Consider the following 19,602-nt stretch of genomic DNA (forward strand, 5'->3'; position numbering starts at 1 on the left):
CCAATCAACTCCGTAAAATTTGTCAAATTTCCCTGTAAGCTTTCGCAAATACTAATGCAATTTTCTATTGGCCCTGATCTTGAGTAACCACCGGCTATTTGACCAAGCACAGAGTAGCCCAATCCTGTCCTCACTTAGCATTCACATTTACATGCCAATTCATCCTGATTTGCTCAATTTATTGTATTTACATCCTTCTAGTTAGTCTGAAAAACATTATTCCATTTGACTTGGTCAAAAAATATTTACCCATCTGTGTTTAAAACTGATGCCAAGTAGAATTCAACCGAATTGAAGTTATTGGCTTTATCATTAATCACTAATTGATTAGTATCCCAAGTTTTGTGAGATAGAGCTAAATATTTGGTAAGTGAGAGTATTAAGGGATATATATGGTGAAAAGACAAATAATTTAAATTATAGACTTGCCCTAGTGTTAATGCCAGTGTTAATGGTGAAACAGGCTTGGGTTGTATGGACTACTGTTTACAATGTCACAAGATTTGTTCAGATAAAGACCCCATCGCCCTAACGTGAACGCGCTATATAAATGTAAATGGTAATGTATGATTTTTTTGTGCCAATAATTTAGCTCTCCATCTGTTTATATGTGGATCATCATCTGTGTAGAGTTCCTTTTAGCCAGGAAACCTCGTCAATTGTTCCCAAAGTCTATCCTAATTTAAACAATAATGTTATTTTGTCTCTTCAAGCTTCTGTTCATCTCACTGTTCATGAGAATTCCCAAAAGTCTTATAATGATGCCTGCTGACCGCTTCCTATGAAATGCAAGGATGATATTTCCTATTTATTATTATGGATGTTTCAAAACGCCACCAATCTGCCCTCTTTTTGTACAGATAATCTAAAAAAATCTTGAATATTACAATTGTTGGCTTTAAGTATTTATTGTTGAAAAAGATTTTAAATTTTCCTTAAGCGAATATTTTGTATAAATTTTGCACACATACAGATGTCGTGCAAATATTATAAATTCTTACTAGACTTACGAAGCACTAATCACAGAGTTCTTTTCCCCAGCTGCTACTCTCTCACCAGCACAGTTTAGGCCATCCTTATCCATTCCATTGGCTTTAATGGCACCAGCAATGAGCCATCTGCAGAACACCTATTCTACAGCAGTGCCTCCAGCATTCAACCATAAGGGTTTTTCTGAACAACACGGCTAGTTTGGTGGCTAATTTTACCTGTGTATTGTACTGCCTAGGAACTATGCAGATAATATTAGACCCATCATGAGTTATTCAGTCAAAGGATAGCTTGTTCTCCTCTCTGCCCTCTTTGTTTTGTGCATGGACTAGCTTGGTGAAAAGCAGCCAAAGTATTTTCCTGGTCGCTCCAATTACAATGTAAGAATGTTCTGATTGGATTTTGTGTGGATTTGCCCACTGTCCGGTTTCTGTTCAAACCGGGGACAATGGAACCTGTCAGATGTTACCCATGTGCAAACTTCTGGAAGCCCTGCGTGATTAAATCTGTAGCAAATGCTAGCGTTTGCATATCTGCTTTGGACATTTTTTACAGATGATGATAGAAGTAACCCTTAGTGGTCAAATTGAAAGAGAATTTTGGAACCTCCAGGAAGTCTAAGATCTAAGTGGGACCCCTCCATGTTGTGTAAATTAGTTGCCAAGTAGGGTAAGTAAATGTCAAGAGACAACCTGTTCAATCCTACTGTTTTACCGGACATGATTCACAAGGCAGATGAATAACATTTAACGCCTAGATGCTGTTCCGCACGTCAGGCTTTACAGTCACAGCAGGATCCCTGATGCCCATGGGACAGATGTGCAGTTGAACTTAGAAGTGCATAAAACGTGTTGCCAGGACTCAACCAAAGAAAATCTTGACATTTCTCAGTAATTTTAATTTCAGTTTGGTAGAACTGTGCACAGACACATTTACTGTTCTGGCCTAAGGTACCAGTACCACTACAGTTTAAATTACAGGCTGCTTAAAATGACACAGTGTTTTAAACAAATAATAAAAATATTACACCAGTGAAAAAACACACCTCTGAAAACCAGGAAATCACATAAAAAAGACCAATAGACCAGTTAGTTAAATAGTTTGTCTGTTTAGAAATACTTTTATTTTATAAAGCAAAGTCTTGTAAACTTTTCTTCACACATATAAAAAGGAATTGCAATTTGGGGGAAAGAAGGTTTCTGACTGGAACAACCTCCCGACGAAGGATTACATGAAAGTATTGAACTTTGTACAGTGGAATAAACCTAGCTCCACTCCTGGCCTCCTTCACACGACTACAACTCGGAAACTCTTTCATTTGCAGAGAAAAGCGTTTCTTGGCAAAATGGGTTGACCAGGACCATTCCAGTGTCTACATTGTCGCCGTTTGGAGGGGAGCGAGGCTCAGAGAGATGGTCCTGAAAAATAAAATAAAGAATCATTTTCAAACAAGAAATCACCAGCCTCATCCCATATAGGTTTGGGCCACCATTTCATGTACGCAGAATCTTTGCAGAATCACCTCCCGCCTGGCTGTGACCACAGTTACAAGAAGTGTGATGCACTTCTGCCTTTTGGCACATACTAGCTAGCTTCCTACATAAGCATGCCACTTGCAGGGAGCCCAGAGTGAGGCGAGGCCAGAGTGAGAAGGAATTTGGTGAGAGTGGGAATTAGGTGCAGAAGAGAAAGTAGGTGTAACAACAACAACAACAACAAGATTCCATTGTAGTATATCTTCTAACGACAATAATATAGGGATAAAGAGAGTGAGAGGAGAGAATGACATGGCAGGTGACGTGTGAGGAATGTGGTATGTGGGAGTTGATGGAGGGCAACCTGAGCCCGGGCGACTTCATCTGCAGCAAATGTTTGCAACTGAGGAAGCTCCAGCTTAGAATAGCTGAGCTGGAGTCTCAGGTGGAGACACTGTGCAGCATTAGAGATGGGGAGAGCTTCCTGGACAGTATCATCCTGGAGCCAGACACTCCCCCGAGTCCCAGGGAACATTCCGTTACCAGCCACGGACAGGACTGGGTGACGGTCAGACAGGCGGGTAAGGGGACCCGAAAGAGAGGGGCAGAGGAACCCCAGGTTTTAACCTTGTCCGACAGGTATGAAATACTTGCAGCCTGTGTGGACAAGGAAGTCTGTGAGGAAGATGGGCAAACTTACCCCAACACCTCTATACAGGAGGCCACACAAAGGGGAATAGTCAGAAGGAATATAGTGGTAATTGGGGATGAGACAGTCAGGAAGACTGACGCACTTTTCTGCAGCCGTAGCAGGGAGACAAGAAGACTCTGTTGCCTTCCTGGGGCCAGGGTGAAGGACGTCACTTCTGGGCTGGAGAAAAATTTGAAGCAGGAGGGAGTGGATCCAATAGTTATGATTCACATAGGGACTAATGATGAAGGTAGGACCGGTAGGGACGAGTTGAGGAGCAAGTTCCAGGAATTGGGAGTTAAGCTAAAGAGTAGAACTTTGAAGGTATTAATATCAGGATTACTACCTGAGCCAGGGGCAAATTGATACAGGCAAAAAAAAATTAAAGATCTGAATACCTGGCTAAAAGAGTGGTGCCCATTCAATTATGGGCCACTGGCACCAGTATTGGGGGAGACAGGAGCTATTCCAAAGGAATGGACTCCACCTAAACAGGGCTGGGACAAATGTCCTGGCGACATGAATAAATAGGGAGGTAGACAGGTCTTTAAACTACTAAGAGGGTAAACTCAATCACATGTAATCTGTCACAATTAAAATTAGGACCGATAAAAGTGGGAGAGCAGATTAACCAGGGAGATGAGCAAAGTGTGTCAAGCGGGGAAAAGAAGCCCAGGGATAGGGTACTGGTGAATAGGACTAGTAGCCTGAAGTCAGAATTAAGGGCGCTATATCTGAATGCGCGAAGCATTCGAAACAAGATAGATGAGCTAAATGCACAAATAGAAACAAACGGGTATGATCTGGTAGCCATCACCGAGACATGGTTACAGGGTGGGAGCTAAATATTCCAGTGTATGTGGCGTATAGAAAAGATAGGCAATGTGGTAAACGAGGAGGGGTGGCCCTGCTAATAAAGGATGGGATAAAAACAGTAGAAAGGGAAGATTTTAAATCAGAAAAGCAGGAAGTAAGAGTCAGTATGGGTAGAACTACAACAAGGGGCAGAAAACTCTGGTGGGAGTAGTTTATAGACCCCCGAACAGCAGTCACAGTATCTCTCAAGGTATAAATCAGGAAATTAGCAGAGCATGTAGTAAAGGAAAAACATTAATTGTGGGTGATTTTAATCTGCACATAGATTGGGACAACCAAATTGGGAAAAGTATGATAGAGGAAGAGTTTATAGAATGTATTAGGGATAATTATCTAGATCAGTATGCCGAGGAGCCAACCAGGGAACAGGCCATATTAGACCTTGTTTTGTGCAATGAAGCAGGGCTGATCAGCAAACTGGAAATTAAGGCTCCTCTAGGGCAAAGTGATCATAATATGATGGAATTTAGCATTAAGTTAGAGAGAGAAGTAGTTAAGTCCGAAGCAAAGGTTTTAAATTTAAGTAGAGCCAACTTTGCTGGTATGAGAGAGGATTTAGCTAAAATAAACTGGGAAATTAGACTGAAGGATTTGACAGTAAACCAGCAATGGCAGACGTTTAAGAAGGTGGAAGTTTAAGGAGATGGAGTGCAAAATTCCCAGCGAGCACGTATCCTTTGAGGAATAAGAATGCCATAGGAAAGGTGGCCCAACCGTGGCTAACTAGAGCAGTTAGGGAAAGTATAAAGTTAAAGGAAGAAGCCTATAAAACAGCTAAGATGAGTCGTAAACCCGAGGATTGGGAGAACTTTAGGGATCAACAAAGGAGAACTAAAAAAGTGATTAAGAGGGAGAAAATGGAATATGAGGGCAAACTAGCGAAGAACATAAAGACAGACTGCAAGAGTTTTTAAAAATATATAAAGAGGAAGAGGCTGTCAAAGGTAGATGTGGGTCCATTACAAGCAGAGACGGGGGGAATTATAGTAGGGGACAAAGACATGGCAGAGTCATTAAACAAGTACTTTGCTACTGTCTTCACCTTAGAAGACACTGAAAACCTACCAAGAATAGAGGGGAACCAAGAAGACAATGTTAGCGAGCAACTTGGGGAATTAATATTAGTAAAGAAATGGTTTTAGGTAAATTGTCAGGTCTTAAAACTGATAAATCTCCTGGACCTGATGGCCTACATCCTAGGGTTTTAAAAGAGGTGGCTACTGAGATAGTGGATGGCTTGTCTTTGATCTTCCAAAATTCTCTGGATTCTGGAACGGTTCCCATTGATTGGAAGATTGCAAACGTAACACCACTATTTAAGAAGGGTGGGAGAGAAAAGATGGGGAACTATAGACCAGTTAGTCTGACATCAGTGGTAGGGAAAATTCTTGAGTCCTTAATTAAGGATGTCGTTATGGGATTCCTGGAAGACCATAACAAGATTAGGCAGAGTCAACATGGCTTTACAAAAGGGAAGTCATGCTTAACTAATCTTTTAGAGTATTTTGAAGATGTATCTAGCAGGTTAGATAGGGGGGAACCAGTAGATGTAGTATATTTAGATTTTAAAAAGGCATTTGACAAAGTGCCACACAAAAGGCTATTGCACAAGGTTAAGGCCCACGGGATTAATGGGAACATATTAGCATGGATTGAAGAGTGGCTAACGGGTAGAAAACAGAGAGTAGGGATAAACGGGTCATTCTCGAATTGGCAGGATGTGACTAGTGGAGTGCCACAAGGATCAGTGCTTGGGCCTCAGCTATTTACAATTTACATCAATGATCTAGACGAGGACATTGAATGCAACGTATCTAAATTCGCGGATGACACTAAACGAGGTGGGAGAGTAAGCTCTGAGGATGATACAAAAAGATTGCAACGGGAATTCGATAGGCTAGGGGAGTGGGCGAGTAGGTGGCAGATGGAATTCATTCTGAGGAAGTGTGAAGTTATTCACCTAGGTAGCAAAAATAGAAAAACAGATAATTTTCTAGAGGGGGAGAGATTAGATAGTGTTAGTGTTCAGAGGGATTTGGGTATCCTTGTACACCAGTCTCAAAAAGTTAGTTTGCAGGTGCAGCAAGCAACTAAGAAGGTGAACAGCATGTTAGCATTCATTGCAAAAGGTTTAGAGTACAAGAGTAGGGAAGTCTTGCTGCAACTGTATAGGGCCCTGGTGAGACCGCACCTAGAGTATTGTGTGCAGTTTTGGTCTCCTTATTTAAAAAAGGACATACTTGCCCTAGAGGGGGTGCAGCGTAGATTCACTCGGTTAGTTCCTGGGATGAGGGGACTGACCTATGAAGATAGGCTGAATAAACTAGGGCTGTATTCTCCAGAGTACAGAAGAATTAGGGGAGATCTTATTGAAACATATAAGATTCTTAAAGGGCTGGATAAAGTAGACACTGAGGGACTGTTTCCCCTGGTAGGAGAATCTATAACCAGGGGTCACAGTCTTAAAATTAAGGGTCAGTCTTTTAGAACAGAGTTGAGAAAACATTTCTTCACTCAGAGGGTAGTGAATTTATGGAATTCACTACCCCAGAAGGCTGTAGATGCTCAGTCCTTGAACATCTTCAAGGCTGAGACTGATAGATTTTTAAAGAAATAGAGGGATTAGGGGATATGGGGATAGAGCAGGTAATTAGAGTTGGGTCAGAACATCAGCCATGATCTTATCGAATGGCGGGGCAGGCTCGAGGGGCCGAATGGCCTACTCCTGATCCTAATTCTTATGTTCTTATGTTCTAAGCTGGACAGCCTAAGCCAGAAGTGACATTAGTGGTGATCTGATGATCTGGATGTGGGACCAGTGGCTATTTTTGTTTTGTTGTCCCGTTATAACACGGTGTCTAATTTTGTGGACCCAAAACATATAATGGGGTCACTGCGTAATTATATTTTTCCCCTGGCTTGTCAGACAGATAAAAAAAATTGCAGATTACAAGTGCAGGATAGTCACTGTTCATCCTACTCGAAGGCTAGCAGGAGAAAGGTTGTAAGATGGACAATCAGGGTCTTTTCTGCTCTGAGAGAGAAAGGTCCACTCATTTCTCATGTCAGAATTCAGTACCCCAACGCAAAACCGATAAACATCAGAATGTGGAAATAGGGCTTGAATAGTTATAACCATTTGGTTTGTGGTCATAGTCCCAACATTTCTCATTTTGTCTTAACATTTAAGCTCACACAAAACTTTCAAAAATTCTTGAATTCAGTCTCAAGGTTGAGGTATATTTTTCTTCCTCAAGTTCTTCTTAAGAACTTCAGGAAAACATCTTCCAAATTACGAGCGAATTCAAGAATTTCCCCAAATTAGCAACGACATTAAATTTTAAGGCAACAACCCTGGCTTTCCTAGGGTTAGGGAGAGAAAAAACAGCCAGGCTCCTGTTCCAAGTCCTACTCTGTGCCCTCCACTCGTTGTGCACCTGTATAGCACCTGGGGAAGAGGTCAGGATCAGCAGTGACACACTTTACAGGAGAATAATGGCCCCTTGGGTGGGCCCCTTGTAGAGCAACCAGCTCCTGTGGAACCGCACCCAGCAACAGGCAGCGAGAGACCAAGAGAAGAGGGCGTCCATCAAGGTGGAGAAAATCACATCAATAATTGGCACAACAAATTAATAAAGGAATCATTTTGAAAAATAACCTCTGATGTTTCGAGAGACTGGATTTCTCTCGGCAGATCCACAGCGTGTTTGTTGAAGTAATCCATTGTGATTGTATTGTTCCAATAACTCAAATTATTTTCAGGGTTTGAAGTCTTCTTCTTTTTCTGCATACAGCACACCGTAAGCAAAACTGCTGTCAACAGAGAAAAAAGCAGTTCATTTTATACAAGAAAACACTTTGCATCACACAGCTTACATTCAATTTCATTGCTTGCTCAAATTGGCTGCCATGTTTACCCCAAAATACACAGTTTACAGTTTATCCTGTGATACAAAGTGTAAGGATTATTATTATTATGAGTTTTATTAGTCTGGTACTGTATTTGTTTAAGGTTCATCCTGCAGAGTAGATCCTTGTAGCAGTTTGAGCAATTATAGAACTAAACTGTACAATAAGGCTTGACATTCAGTGGAGATAGTTACAATATCTGAAAGAAACATCTTACAGTGAACAAGAAAATGCTGCTCTATACAGTGATCATGTAAGTGACCCATGATGAATGATATTCTTGCTACACTTTCCTTTGCTTAAGACGTACTCTTGTTCTGTTCTGATAATCTTGTACAGCTGTCCTATTTCTCGAAAATTGTCATGTTACTCACACACACACACACACACTCAATCAGCCTCCTCCTTATATGGGTACAAATCCTTGATGCGTCACTTAAACAGCACTGCACATACGGTAAAACTCCAGCACAGGTTGTTTGGCCACATAAACCACTCAACTGGTTTATTATCTCAGTATTACTACAGTGCTGTCCCATTCTCAACTCTTACAAGAACTTTTTACAGCATCTTACTGTGCCGAAATATCTCAAAGCTTTTCACAAATAAAGACTGTCAAGTGCGGTGACTGTTTTCTGTTCGCAAATGTAGCCACCATTTGTGCCAGTAAAACAGACATGAGATGAATGGACAACTTACCTGGTGGATCATTGAACTATGCTGGCACTGGAACAAACTACCTTCTTTTTTCAAATAGTATCAAGGGATCTTGGGTATCAGCCAGCCTCAGTTATAGCACTTTTGCCCTGAGTCAGAAGATTATGGGTTCAAGCTTCATGTAAGGAACTTTGAGCTCATAGTCGAGGTTGACACTCCAATACAGAGTTGGGGGGTGTTGCATTGTTGGAGAAGCCATCCTTTGGATAAGACTTTAAATCAAGGTCCTGTTTGCCTGTTCAGGTGGATGTTGCAAATCCCATAGTACTATTCAAAAAGAGAAGGGAGTTTCTTCCAGTGTGCTTATCAAGAATCCTCCGGGTGAACTTGGCCATTCACTTCATAGCTCTGTTTGTGGACAACTACTTTGGGCAAATTGATTGCCGCATTGTTCTACAAAAACATAGTCACTACGCTTTAAAATAAATCCTGTGATGTACTTTGGGATTTCCTCCTGATGTGAAAGTCATGATGTCAAAAATAAATATGGTCCACCTGAAGAACAGGCACCTTGGTTTCTTGTCTCATCTAAAAATGGCACCTCTGCTGTTGTAGTGCTCCCCAGTAAAGCACTGGAGCATCATCATGGATTCTGAGCTCAAGTTCTGATGTGAGGCTGAACCCACAATCTTCTAATTCAGAGACAAGAGCATTACCAACAGAGCCAGGCTAAATGATTTTACTGGGAAAGAGTTGGATGAGGTGTTATTCTAAATGAACTCGTCTTCTACAGAAAATCCCTGAACTTTATTATCCGCTGAGCATATATAATCACAGAAATTTACAGCACAGAAGAAGGCCTTTCGGCCTGTGTAGATAATAAGAGTTGTTTAATTGAAACGCGGATACGTTACTGTTGAAGATATTTTGGCAGATTTTTCCGAGTGCTTTCCAATGTTTTAGTAATGTTTTAAATGGAGAATTTCTGCAAACATTCATTGCACTCCGGGATATGTCTACAAGCCCAGACTGGAAAGTCCTGAACCATTCAGTGCTGCATAAGAAAACTAAATTATCCCAATATGGAATGAGTTCAAGTTTCATCTACTAAATGCTCAGCAATTGCAAATAACAAAATACAGTAATACGTCTGCTGCTAGTTCATAGAATCATAGAATCTTAAGAGTTCTTTTGACAGAGCTATTATTTTCTTTTCCGTTGTTCATAAAGCCTTTATTGTTTTTGCTGGAGGGCTGTTAATTTATAAGGAGTGTAGACGTGTAGTGTGGGGGGAGGGTGCGACACAGAATTGTGAGTTCATTTACATGACTCACTGAACCCAAGCAACTCATTGAGAGCTGAGTGGAGAGAACTTAGAACCTTCCACAATGGGAGGGAGGGAGGGGGAGAGGAACTAGGGGAGAAGGGGGAAGGCACAAGAGGGGAAAAAAGGAGGAAGAAGCTGGAAGGGAAAAAAATAATTGTTGCATTTGACATAGAGGCTTTCACATCTGGAGGAAATCTCAAGGAGATTCACAGGATTTACTGTGAAATGTAGTTGACTGTATTTTGTGGGTAAAATAACCCTGTCCGCCTCCAACGACACATTTCCTCTGGGCCTCCGAGATTCTAATCCATGCTTTCCTCGTGGCCAGGCTAATGCCTCGCTGGATTTCCCAGATCTTCCCTGCACATACTGCAAACTATCCAGAACCTGCAGCCCATGTCCTCTCCTGCACCAGGCTCCGCGAGCCTATCACCTCCATTTTCATTTGGCTCCATTGACTCTCCATTCCCCAGGGGATTGAATTCAAGATCCTTGTTCTCACCTTCAAATTCCTCCATGGTCTCGCCAAACCCTACCTCTGTGACTTCCTCAAATTTTACCAGTCTAGCCACTCCCTTGGATCAACCAGGCCCACATTATCCTCCTCACCAGTGTGGGAAGGCCTTCAGCCAATCTGCCCCTGGAACTCCATCCCAGAGTCCCTCTGACTTGCTCCCCTCCTCATCTCATCCAAGGTCCATCTCAAAATATACCTCTTTGGCCACATCTTTCCCACCCCTCCTCCTTCGGCTCCCATCCCAGCTCGGCTGCCCAGCCAGTAGTTTTAAGCGCTTTGAGAAGTCCCTGCAACATGAACGGTGCTACATAAATGTAAATTGTATAAATTATATTGTATTGTAGACTTACACTATCGCCAATTTGCACACAGAAATCAAGGAGACATAATAAAGGCAGATAAAATAATAACTGAAATATGGGAAAGTATGAATCTAGAAAGGAAAGAGGCAAATTGTACCCATTATCCTAAGAAAATCCAACAGTGGTTGTAAGTAGCATTAAGCCAGTTTAGAGATCAATATCTGCAGACTGGAGATAAACCGTAGTGTTCAATAAATACACTGGTGTCAATTGCTATAGGGAATGTTTACATGAAAGAGTGGCCTCTGGTGCACAGAGTGCAAACAGGATCAAAGCAGACAAAAGACCTATAATTTACTTGTGATAGACTTTTGTCAAAAAATTAGGAAAATAAAAGAACACGGATCACTATTATTATGCATGCAAATATCTAAAAAAAAGTAAAGTTTTTTTAAATAAAAGAGGTAACGATGGCTCAGTGGGTGAGCACAAGTCCCAAGCAATCGATGACCTCTATAAAGGGCTCTGAGACATTCTCCAGAAATGAAAAGCACTATAATCAAAGGCAAGGAATACTATGAATAATAAATAATAACAATAATCCTTGCATTTGATATAGCGGCTTATCACATCTTCGAGACGTCTCAAAGCAATTCACAGTATTGACTATATATTTTGTGGCCGAAATGCAGCAACCAATTGCGCACAGCAGTGTCCCACAAACAGTTGTGGATTGAGTGATTAATAAATTAACAAATTAATAATATTATTTTCTCATAATTACATACCCACTATCACACAATTCTGTAAAATACAAGGCTAAATGCCATTTACCATCTCTGCCATTTCCTCACCCTCCTTGACAAGATTCCTCTCTTTTTATTTGCCCCTTCCCCTTTCTTCATCAATTATTTTGCATTTTATGTATTCATAAAATTGTTTTTCTATTTCCATTTATGTTGTTTGCCTGTTTTCATATCTCTCTAATTTGTCTGGGGGTGTCAAATTCTACCTGGGTTCAGATTTACTCTATTTATAGCATTTCAAAATATCCAGAATTTGGAAAAATGATTGTATTTTCAGTCTTAATTTTGAAGATGATTTTCTGTGGTTCTTAAAAAGTCTTTAAAATTAAAACTGTATTTAAGAATTTATCAAATTCTGGACAATCTGAAATGCTAACAAAATGGAGAGAATCTAGATCCAGGTAGAATTTCCAAGACAAGGATAAATCTTAACCAAAAGGCAACCACGACACAGATTGCATGTTATTGAACAGATGTGCAGTCAGGGTTGAACTTAAATTTGTGAAATCATAAAACATATTTGGTAGGTGTTCACTTTACACAGGAGTCCTGTAGCTCAGTGGTTAGAGCACTCGTTTTGGAAGTGAGAGACCTGGGTTTCATTCCTGGCAGGGTGAAACCTTGGGCAAATTTCCTTACTCCATATGCCTGATAATAAGCCCTCAAGAAAAAAAATATAATAAATTGGTCACTTCAATCCATGGCTGTTTGTGGGACACTGATGTGCACAATCGGTTGCCGCTTTTCGCCCACAAAATATACAGTCAATTCACTTTACAGTATATTCTGAGAAGCGCTTTGAGACTAGAAAGCTTGAAAAGCGCTATATCAAATACAAGGATTATTAGTATTATTTTGTTTGCTTGATGAATAGCAATAATAATTCTTGCATTTGACATAGCGCTTTATCACGTCTTCTCAAGGTGTAATTGCTGATAAGTATTCTTTATGCATCAATTCGCATATGCTTTCACCTTCTCCAGTTTCTGAGAAACTTTCACCCTTTGAATATTTACACTGGATTCACAGGTTGAGAACTTTTCCCCTGAAGGGGCCCAGGCAGTCTCAAGGAAGCCTGCTGCTGAATAATGTAGGTTTTTCAGTTCAGGCAAGTAATGAGAATACTGATGTTTCAGAGCTTAGTTGTAATACTGCTCTCCTGGCTCAGTTAAAGTTGCGAGTAAGTAATTATATTGCTAAGAAATAGAGTACGGTGTGCTCATCATACAATCTAGATGTAGGCATTATCTTAAATAACACACCTTTATACATCAACCCCAACCTCGAAAGAGCACCAGAGCCTATTTCCCAGTTTCTATTTCTAGTGTCTGTCCTTAAACCTCTTAGAATATGTCTCCAATCAGAGGAGGAACATGGTAATCCTGAGAGTAATTTGCGTCATTCAGGGTTAGTGACCAATGCTTATCTACTGGAAGCAGGAGCTGAGGCAACTGATAATGATTTTTCTAGTCTAGTCAAACCTTGTGAAATATAAAAGGTATCCAAGCACCCAACTCCAAAATACCATTAACAATCACTTCTACTATAAGCGCCTAATGGAAATACAACCACATTTTCCTGCAGTGCAGAATTTGGAAGGAACACATTGTCTGATTTTATCAGAGTATTATTAACAGTAAACCTTTTCCCACCAGAGTTGCACAGTGTTTTCTCTACACAATCTTCAAGGTTTCCTTCTGATTGTGCTGAAATCTGTCACTATTTGGATATGGCATCGCACTTGATATCTTTTAGAATTTCCACAATTATTAAACACTATTAATAAAACATCCTTGCGTTTAATAGAGCACCTTATCACGTTGAGACGTCTCAAAGCGTTTCACGGGATATATTGTAATGTTGTGGGCAAATTATTGGCAAAGTTAGGGGCTCTGTTACTTTTCTCTAAAGTTAATCATTATGTATTCTTGTTTATTGCCTTAGTTATGTGGACATGGAATTCTGTATTGAATTGCTAATCATTAATGTGGATAAATACAACATACATCTATAACATAATAATAATCCTTGCATTTGAAATAGCATCTTATCATGTCAAAACAATGTCTCAAAGCGCTTCACAGAATATACTGTAAAATGGTCTGACTGCGTGTATTTTATGGGTGAACGCGGCAGCCCACTTCCACACAGCAGTGTCCCACCAACAGCCATGGAGTGAATGACCAAAATTATTTGGGAGATTGTTGGCCAGGACTCTAGGAGAAATTCCCTTCTCTTTTCAAATAGTGCCATTGGATCTTTTACAGGCAGATGTAAAAGAACAAGCAGATATATAGAGAGCACGTCCAGAAAGGACGAACTCCCCATTTATCTACACCTCATATAAGAATGAAATTAAACTGCATACTTACAGCATGACGAAACAGGCACACTGACAGCCAGAATAATCCAGGCGATGTCAACCTTACTGAGGCAGATAGTTGCTTTCTGCTGAGGTTGGTCTACTTCAGTTACATGGGAAATGTTGCCTGGAGGTCCAGGGCCCCCAGTCCCAGCAGGAATTAATCTGTTTAGGAAGCTTCCTGTTGCTGTTGTGCCAGATTCTGACAGGGTTGAGGAGGTCCCCGGTGTAGACACAGTTGGCAGAATGCCATTGGCTAAGGCATCGCTTTCCATGGTGCTGAATATTGCCACAGAAGTTGAAATATAAGGTTCAAATGCAATTGATAGATTTTTATCACTAACCTCCCATAAATCCTGACTGGAGTATACAGATGAAGTTAAGATCAAAGAATCCAAGTCTACACCTGACTGTGATTTCAACACTGAACTATCAATGCTAGATGTGACCTGGTTGACAGAACTAGTTATCAGATGTGGCGGAGAGTCAGGAAGAAGTGGAGTCTGTGAATTCCTGGCTTCTGGAAAGCTGGATCTCTCGGCTTGCCACAGCTTGGTAAAGTCACGAAGGGCGTCAGTGGAATTCTGCATGATTTGATCAGTTGAGGATGCCAGTGTAGTAACGTGATGGATATCTGAGATTTTAGACGCTTGTGCAGAATAGCGATCAACAACTGAGGGGATCATCTGAGAATCTGAAATTCTGTAGGGCAATCCCGTAGAAAATGAAGGGTGCAGTACTACATTTGGGTAAATTTGTGTAGGCTCCACTGTCTTGTCTATGTGTAGCAGAGACACTACCTCCTTTGAAGGAACTGGCTCTGAATGCAAAGTACTTTGATTATGCAAAGAAAGGGTGGCATTTATTCTGTGATAATTGCCAGCAGTGTCCTGGGGTGAGAGTGGCTTGGTTGAGTAGATAGCAGTAGGTGTGGGTTGAATGAAGCTGAAATCAATCGGCTTGGTGCTGCGGGATTCCTGAAGGTACTTTAAAATATTCCCATCTGTAGCCCAGGCTCTGTGCCAGTCACTGCTGTTTGATACATTGGTGGGATTGGCACCAGGTCTGGGTATCACCATGGTTTTAGTGCTTAAGTCTGTTTGGTCGTCTTGGGACTTTGAACTAAAAGACAGTTCTTGAACAGCGGATATGAGTTCTTCTGTCAGTGCCAGGATCAGGAGAACACCTAAATAAAACAGAATGTCTCAAAATCAATAACAAACAAGCAGTGGCAAGTTTACATGAGCAGATTTACAGTTTATACTACATTATTTTTACAAAGAAACTCTTTGGTACACCCTTTTAAAAAGAAGACATGTACTAGCAGCTTAGTCCTCATCTTTAAGTCACAGTTTACTCAAAAAGTCTCCTGCACATATTTTGTTGTTCTTATATTAAGGATACAACTCCCTGTCCATGAATTTTATATATGGCAGGAAACCCTAACTGAATTCAAATTTTCCAATTTTAAATAGCTCTGTCATGTCCATTTTGTTCATATCTTTACAGAACAGAAAAGCCCCAGGTTAACTAACCTATCCTCTTAGCTCTGTCAACTCTGAAGTCCAGGAAGCAGTCTGGGAGCCCTCTGCTTTGCTTCCTCCAACAACTCAATACCTTTTTGAATTAGGCAGATCAAAACTGTACGCAATTTATGCTCTGTACCCTAACATCGCAACTGATCACTGATTTCTATCAATGAGCTTATTTCTACCTAGTTTAATACATCGGCACCTCTCCCATGAGCTTGCAGTAGCCCATTATGCGATACAGTGTCAAATCCTTTTTGAAATCCAAGTAAATAACATCAGTTTCACCCGTATCCACCCGATCTGAGACTTCCTCAAGGAAATTCAATAAATCTGCTAAACGGTCTCATAAAGCCACACTGGCTGTCTCAGATTAACCTGTAATCCTCAAGATGATCCCTTGAACTGCTCCTCATCATCGTTTCAAACACTTATCCTACACTTGACATGAAATAGTTTCATGGCTCATCCCGAGCCCCCATTTTAAAGATGGGAATCACATTTGCCATTTTGCAAACCTCTGATTCACCCGAGACTAGTGAACTCTGAAAAATGTCCGTGAGTAGACTCACAACGAGAGACCTGAGTTCAATTCCAGGCAGGGCAAAACCTTGGACAAGTTTCCTTACTCCACACACCTAATAATAATCCCTCCAAAACAATAATAAATTGGTCATTTTCAATCTACAACTGTTTGTGGGACACTGCTGTGCGCAATTGGCTGCCGCGTTCGCCCACAAATATACAGTCAATTCACTTTACAGTATATTCTGTGAAGCTCTTTGAGACATCTAGAAGACGTGAAAAGCGCTATATCAAATGCAAGGATTATTATTATTGTTGTTATTAATCACCCAAACCAATTCCTTTAACTCAGGGATAAAAGTTGGATAAAAGTTGCTGGAGATTATTGAATACAGTTCTGAATATTACTGAACACAGTGCTGGCAGTTAATTTGTATACAGCTGGAGATTAGATAGAGTACACAGATGAAGCTTATTAAATGCAGGCTGGATATTATTGAATACAGAGCTGGATATGATGGTGTATATTCCTGGAGACTATTGAATAGAAGGCTGATTTTAGTGAGTACGTTGCTAGAGATTATTATATACATAGATGGATATGAGTGAGTACATTGTTAAAGGTTATTGAATATGGTGCTGAGGATTATTTTATACATAGATGCTGATGATTGTGTACAGTTCTGGAGATTATCACAGTACAATTTACAATGCAATTTTTGTTTTGGTCAGCCGGGTGGATGACATATGCATAAACCCAATTTACTATTGTGAATGGTGTGGAGATTACTGAATACATTGCTGAATATTATAGTCTATATATTCAGGTAATGCTGAGTACAGTGTAAGAGATGGCTTCAGTAGTAAATAATGCCATTTTGAACAGTTTCAGATGAGTTCCATTCATCTTTTGATTTTTACGAGCCTCATTGTATTTTTTTTAGTACCAGTAGATGGTGCTCACACCATGGAATTGCTATTTTACACATTTGAATTACTGTATTGAGGCTATTATCAGACATTGTGCATCAACCTACCAACTCTATATATTGTTCCAACATTTATTCTAATGAATTATGTGCACTGTCGCTAAACTAGCCATTAAAAATTGTCAAGAAAAATGGTATTTGGTGCATATGAAAAATAAATAAAAAACAATATACTGCCTTTCATGTTGCGAGGACAACACAAAGTGCTTTACACAAATTAAAACATCCATATTAGCCACTAAAGCAAATGACACATTTTGTTTGAAGCAGATGTTAGTTTTTCTGGGTGAAAATACACACCTGGTAACAAGGAAATTCTGGAAATACTCAATATTCTGAGATCTGTTGACAGTTTTTGAAAACAGTATTTTGATACTAAATAATAAAATAGTAATAATCCTTGCATTTGATGTAGCATCTTATCTCCCGATTAAAATGTCTCAAAGTGCTTCACAGGATTTATGGCAAAGTGGGTATTTATAGGTGAACGTGACAGTCAATTTACCACAATTTCTCACTGCAATGTCCCACAAACAGCCATGAAGTGAATGACCAATTTAACTTGGAAGCCAGGACACAGGGAGAAACTGCCTTGATACAGTAATTGATAAAAGGTTTTCTAGATGCAGATATAATAAAGATTAGAATATTTTGTCGAATTGTTTAAAACCAGTATTTAAATAAGCCAAGTTATGCAATTTATGTAAATGGCTCATTGTTTGTCTTTCACTCATGCAAAGAAACAGCTCAGTCAGAGACACACAATTTAATGAAAATCCTCATTGCCTGTTACAGATTATGATAAATCCTCTTGCACAGTAGGCAGAAGCTTTATGTTTATATTATCCATTTTATTTTATCTTTCCAGCTGTCATCCAGAGTTTGAAAAGTAATTTGATTGTTAAAATTATGACTTGAATCATTTCTCAATGCCAATGACTTGCATGAATCTGTATATTCTGAGAGCAGGAGACTGAACACAGAAATCCATATATTCTGGATTTCCCAACTTTACAGAACAGAGAATATCTAAAATATCTTCCCAACAAGAAGTAAGAACTGGCCGATTCTGGGATCTAAAATGTGGTTTAATAATAATAATCATCATGATAATAATCCTTGCATTTGCTACAGTGCCTTATCACAACAGCGACACAACAAATTACATTTGTATTCCGCCTTTTATGTCGGGCGGATGTCTCAAGGCGCTGGACAGTCAAGAAGTTGCACCCGAACTGTGGGTTGGGATCAGGAGAGGTGGAGGGCCGTGAAGGGGTAGGAGGATTACCAAAACAATTTTTTTGATACTAAATAATATAATAGTAATAATCCTTGCATTTAATGTAGCACCTTATCTTATCATCAAAGAAGAAGATCCTGAGACAGGACTTGAAGGAAGCAAGACAGAAGGAGAAAAGAAGGGACTGTGAGATGGAGTACCAAAAGGTTAGGGAAGAAAAGCTGATGGTGGGAGGGCAACTCGGGGAACATGGAGTAGGCCAGAGCCCGCTGAACTGAAGGAGTGGACAGGTTGGTATGGAATTTACAGGTCAAAGAGATAGGGAGGAGCAAGGCCGTGGAGGGCTTTGAAAGCGAGGCCGAGGATTTTGAACTCTGTCCACTGGTGGATGGGGAGCCAGTCGACCAAGGCAAGGATGGAGGTGATAGGTTTAAGTGATCAAGAGGTCGCAAAACGCTTCATAAGATATACTGTAAAGTAGACCGACTGTGTATTTTGTGGGTGAAACGCAGCAGCCAGTTTGCACACTGCAATATCCCACAAACAGCCATGGAGCGAGCGACCAATTTAATTTGGGCGGTTGTTGGCCAGGACACTCGGATAAACTCCCTTCTCTTTTCGAATACAGCGATGGGATCTATTTTTAACGTGCACCAGAAAATGCAGACAGGACCTTGGTTTCATGTCGCATCCAAAGGACGGTTTAAATTACCCAGATGTGCTGGAGGTGGGTTATGTGCATTCTATTTTATTTTCTCTTTCCAGCCCCAGAACATCAGAATAACAGAACGCAGGAAAAACTAATGCCTGGAAGGTTAGTTGGACGATTGAGTGTTGTATTGTAGGACTGTGGGACTGTAGCATTGTAGGACTTAAATAAATCTTTACGTTAGCCAAATACTGTTGCCCTTGTACATGCAAATTTTGCTGACCAAGCAAAAACATCACAAAAGATAGATATTTTGAAAGGATTATTTCAGGGTAGTAATTAATCACATTTAATTAATTGTAGCTGAATGGTTTAGTTACTGGAATGAAAACATTGAATCATTCAGGTGTTGACATCAAATTAAAAGAAAAGGCTTATAAAACTGCCAAGAAAAGCGGCAAATCTAAACATTGGGAGAGTTTTAGAAACCAGCAAAATATAACTAAAAAACTCATTAAGCGAGAAAAAGGAGTATGAGGGTAAGCTAGCTAGGAACATTAAGTCTGATTGTAAACATTTTTACAAATATATTAAGAGGAATAGGCTAGTGAGGGTAAATGTCGGTCCACTACAGTCAGAGACAGGAGAAGTTGTAATGGGGGACAAGGACATGGCAGAGTCCCTAAATGGGTACTTTGCATCTGTCGTCACCCTAGAAGACACAACAAGTCTGCCAACAATAGAGATGCACTAAGGGG

General features: G+C 40.2%; 1 protein-coding gene across 2 annotated transcripts in view; it reads right to left on the bottom strand.

Moving 5' to 3' along the window:
- Positions 1 to 2,098: 2,098 nt before the first annotated feature.
- tmem108 (transmembrane protein 108) overlaps positions 2,099 to 19,602 on the bottom strand; it is a 148,498-nt gene continuing 130,994 nt past the window's right edge. The window contains exons 4-6 of one of the 2 annotated variants that reach the window (XM_007900850.2): positions 13,923 to 15,098; positions 7,691 to 7,842; positions 2,099 to 2,408 (exon numbers count right to left, since the gene is read on the bottom strand). In XM_007900850.2, coding sequence (XP_007899041.1) covers positions 2,286 to 2,408; positions 7,691 to 7,842; positions 13,923 to 15,098 — 1,451 coding nt within the window. In that variant the 3' untranslated portion in view covers positions 2,099 to 2,285. Of the gene's footprint in view, positions 2,409 to 7,690; positions 7,846 to 13,922; positions 15,099 to 19,602 lie in introns of both variants that reach the window. The other variant, XM_007900848.2, reaches the window with a different exon arrangement.

The sequence above is a fragment of the Callorhinchus milii genome, unplaced genomic scaffold (genome assembly GCF_018977255.1).
Source record: "Callorhinchus milii isolate IMCB2004 unplaced genomic scaffold, IMCB_Cmil_1.0 Scaffold2, whole genome shotgun sequence".
NCBI classification, from domain to species: Eukaryota; Metazoa; Chordata; class Chondrichthyes; order Chimaeriformes; family Callorhinchidae; genus Callorhinchus; species Callorhinchus milii.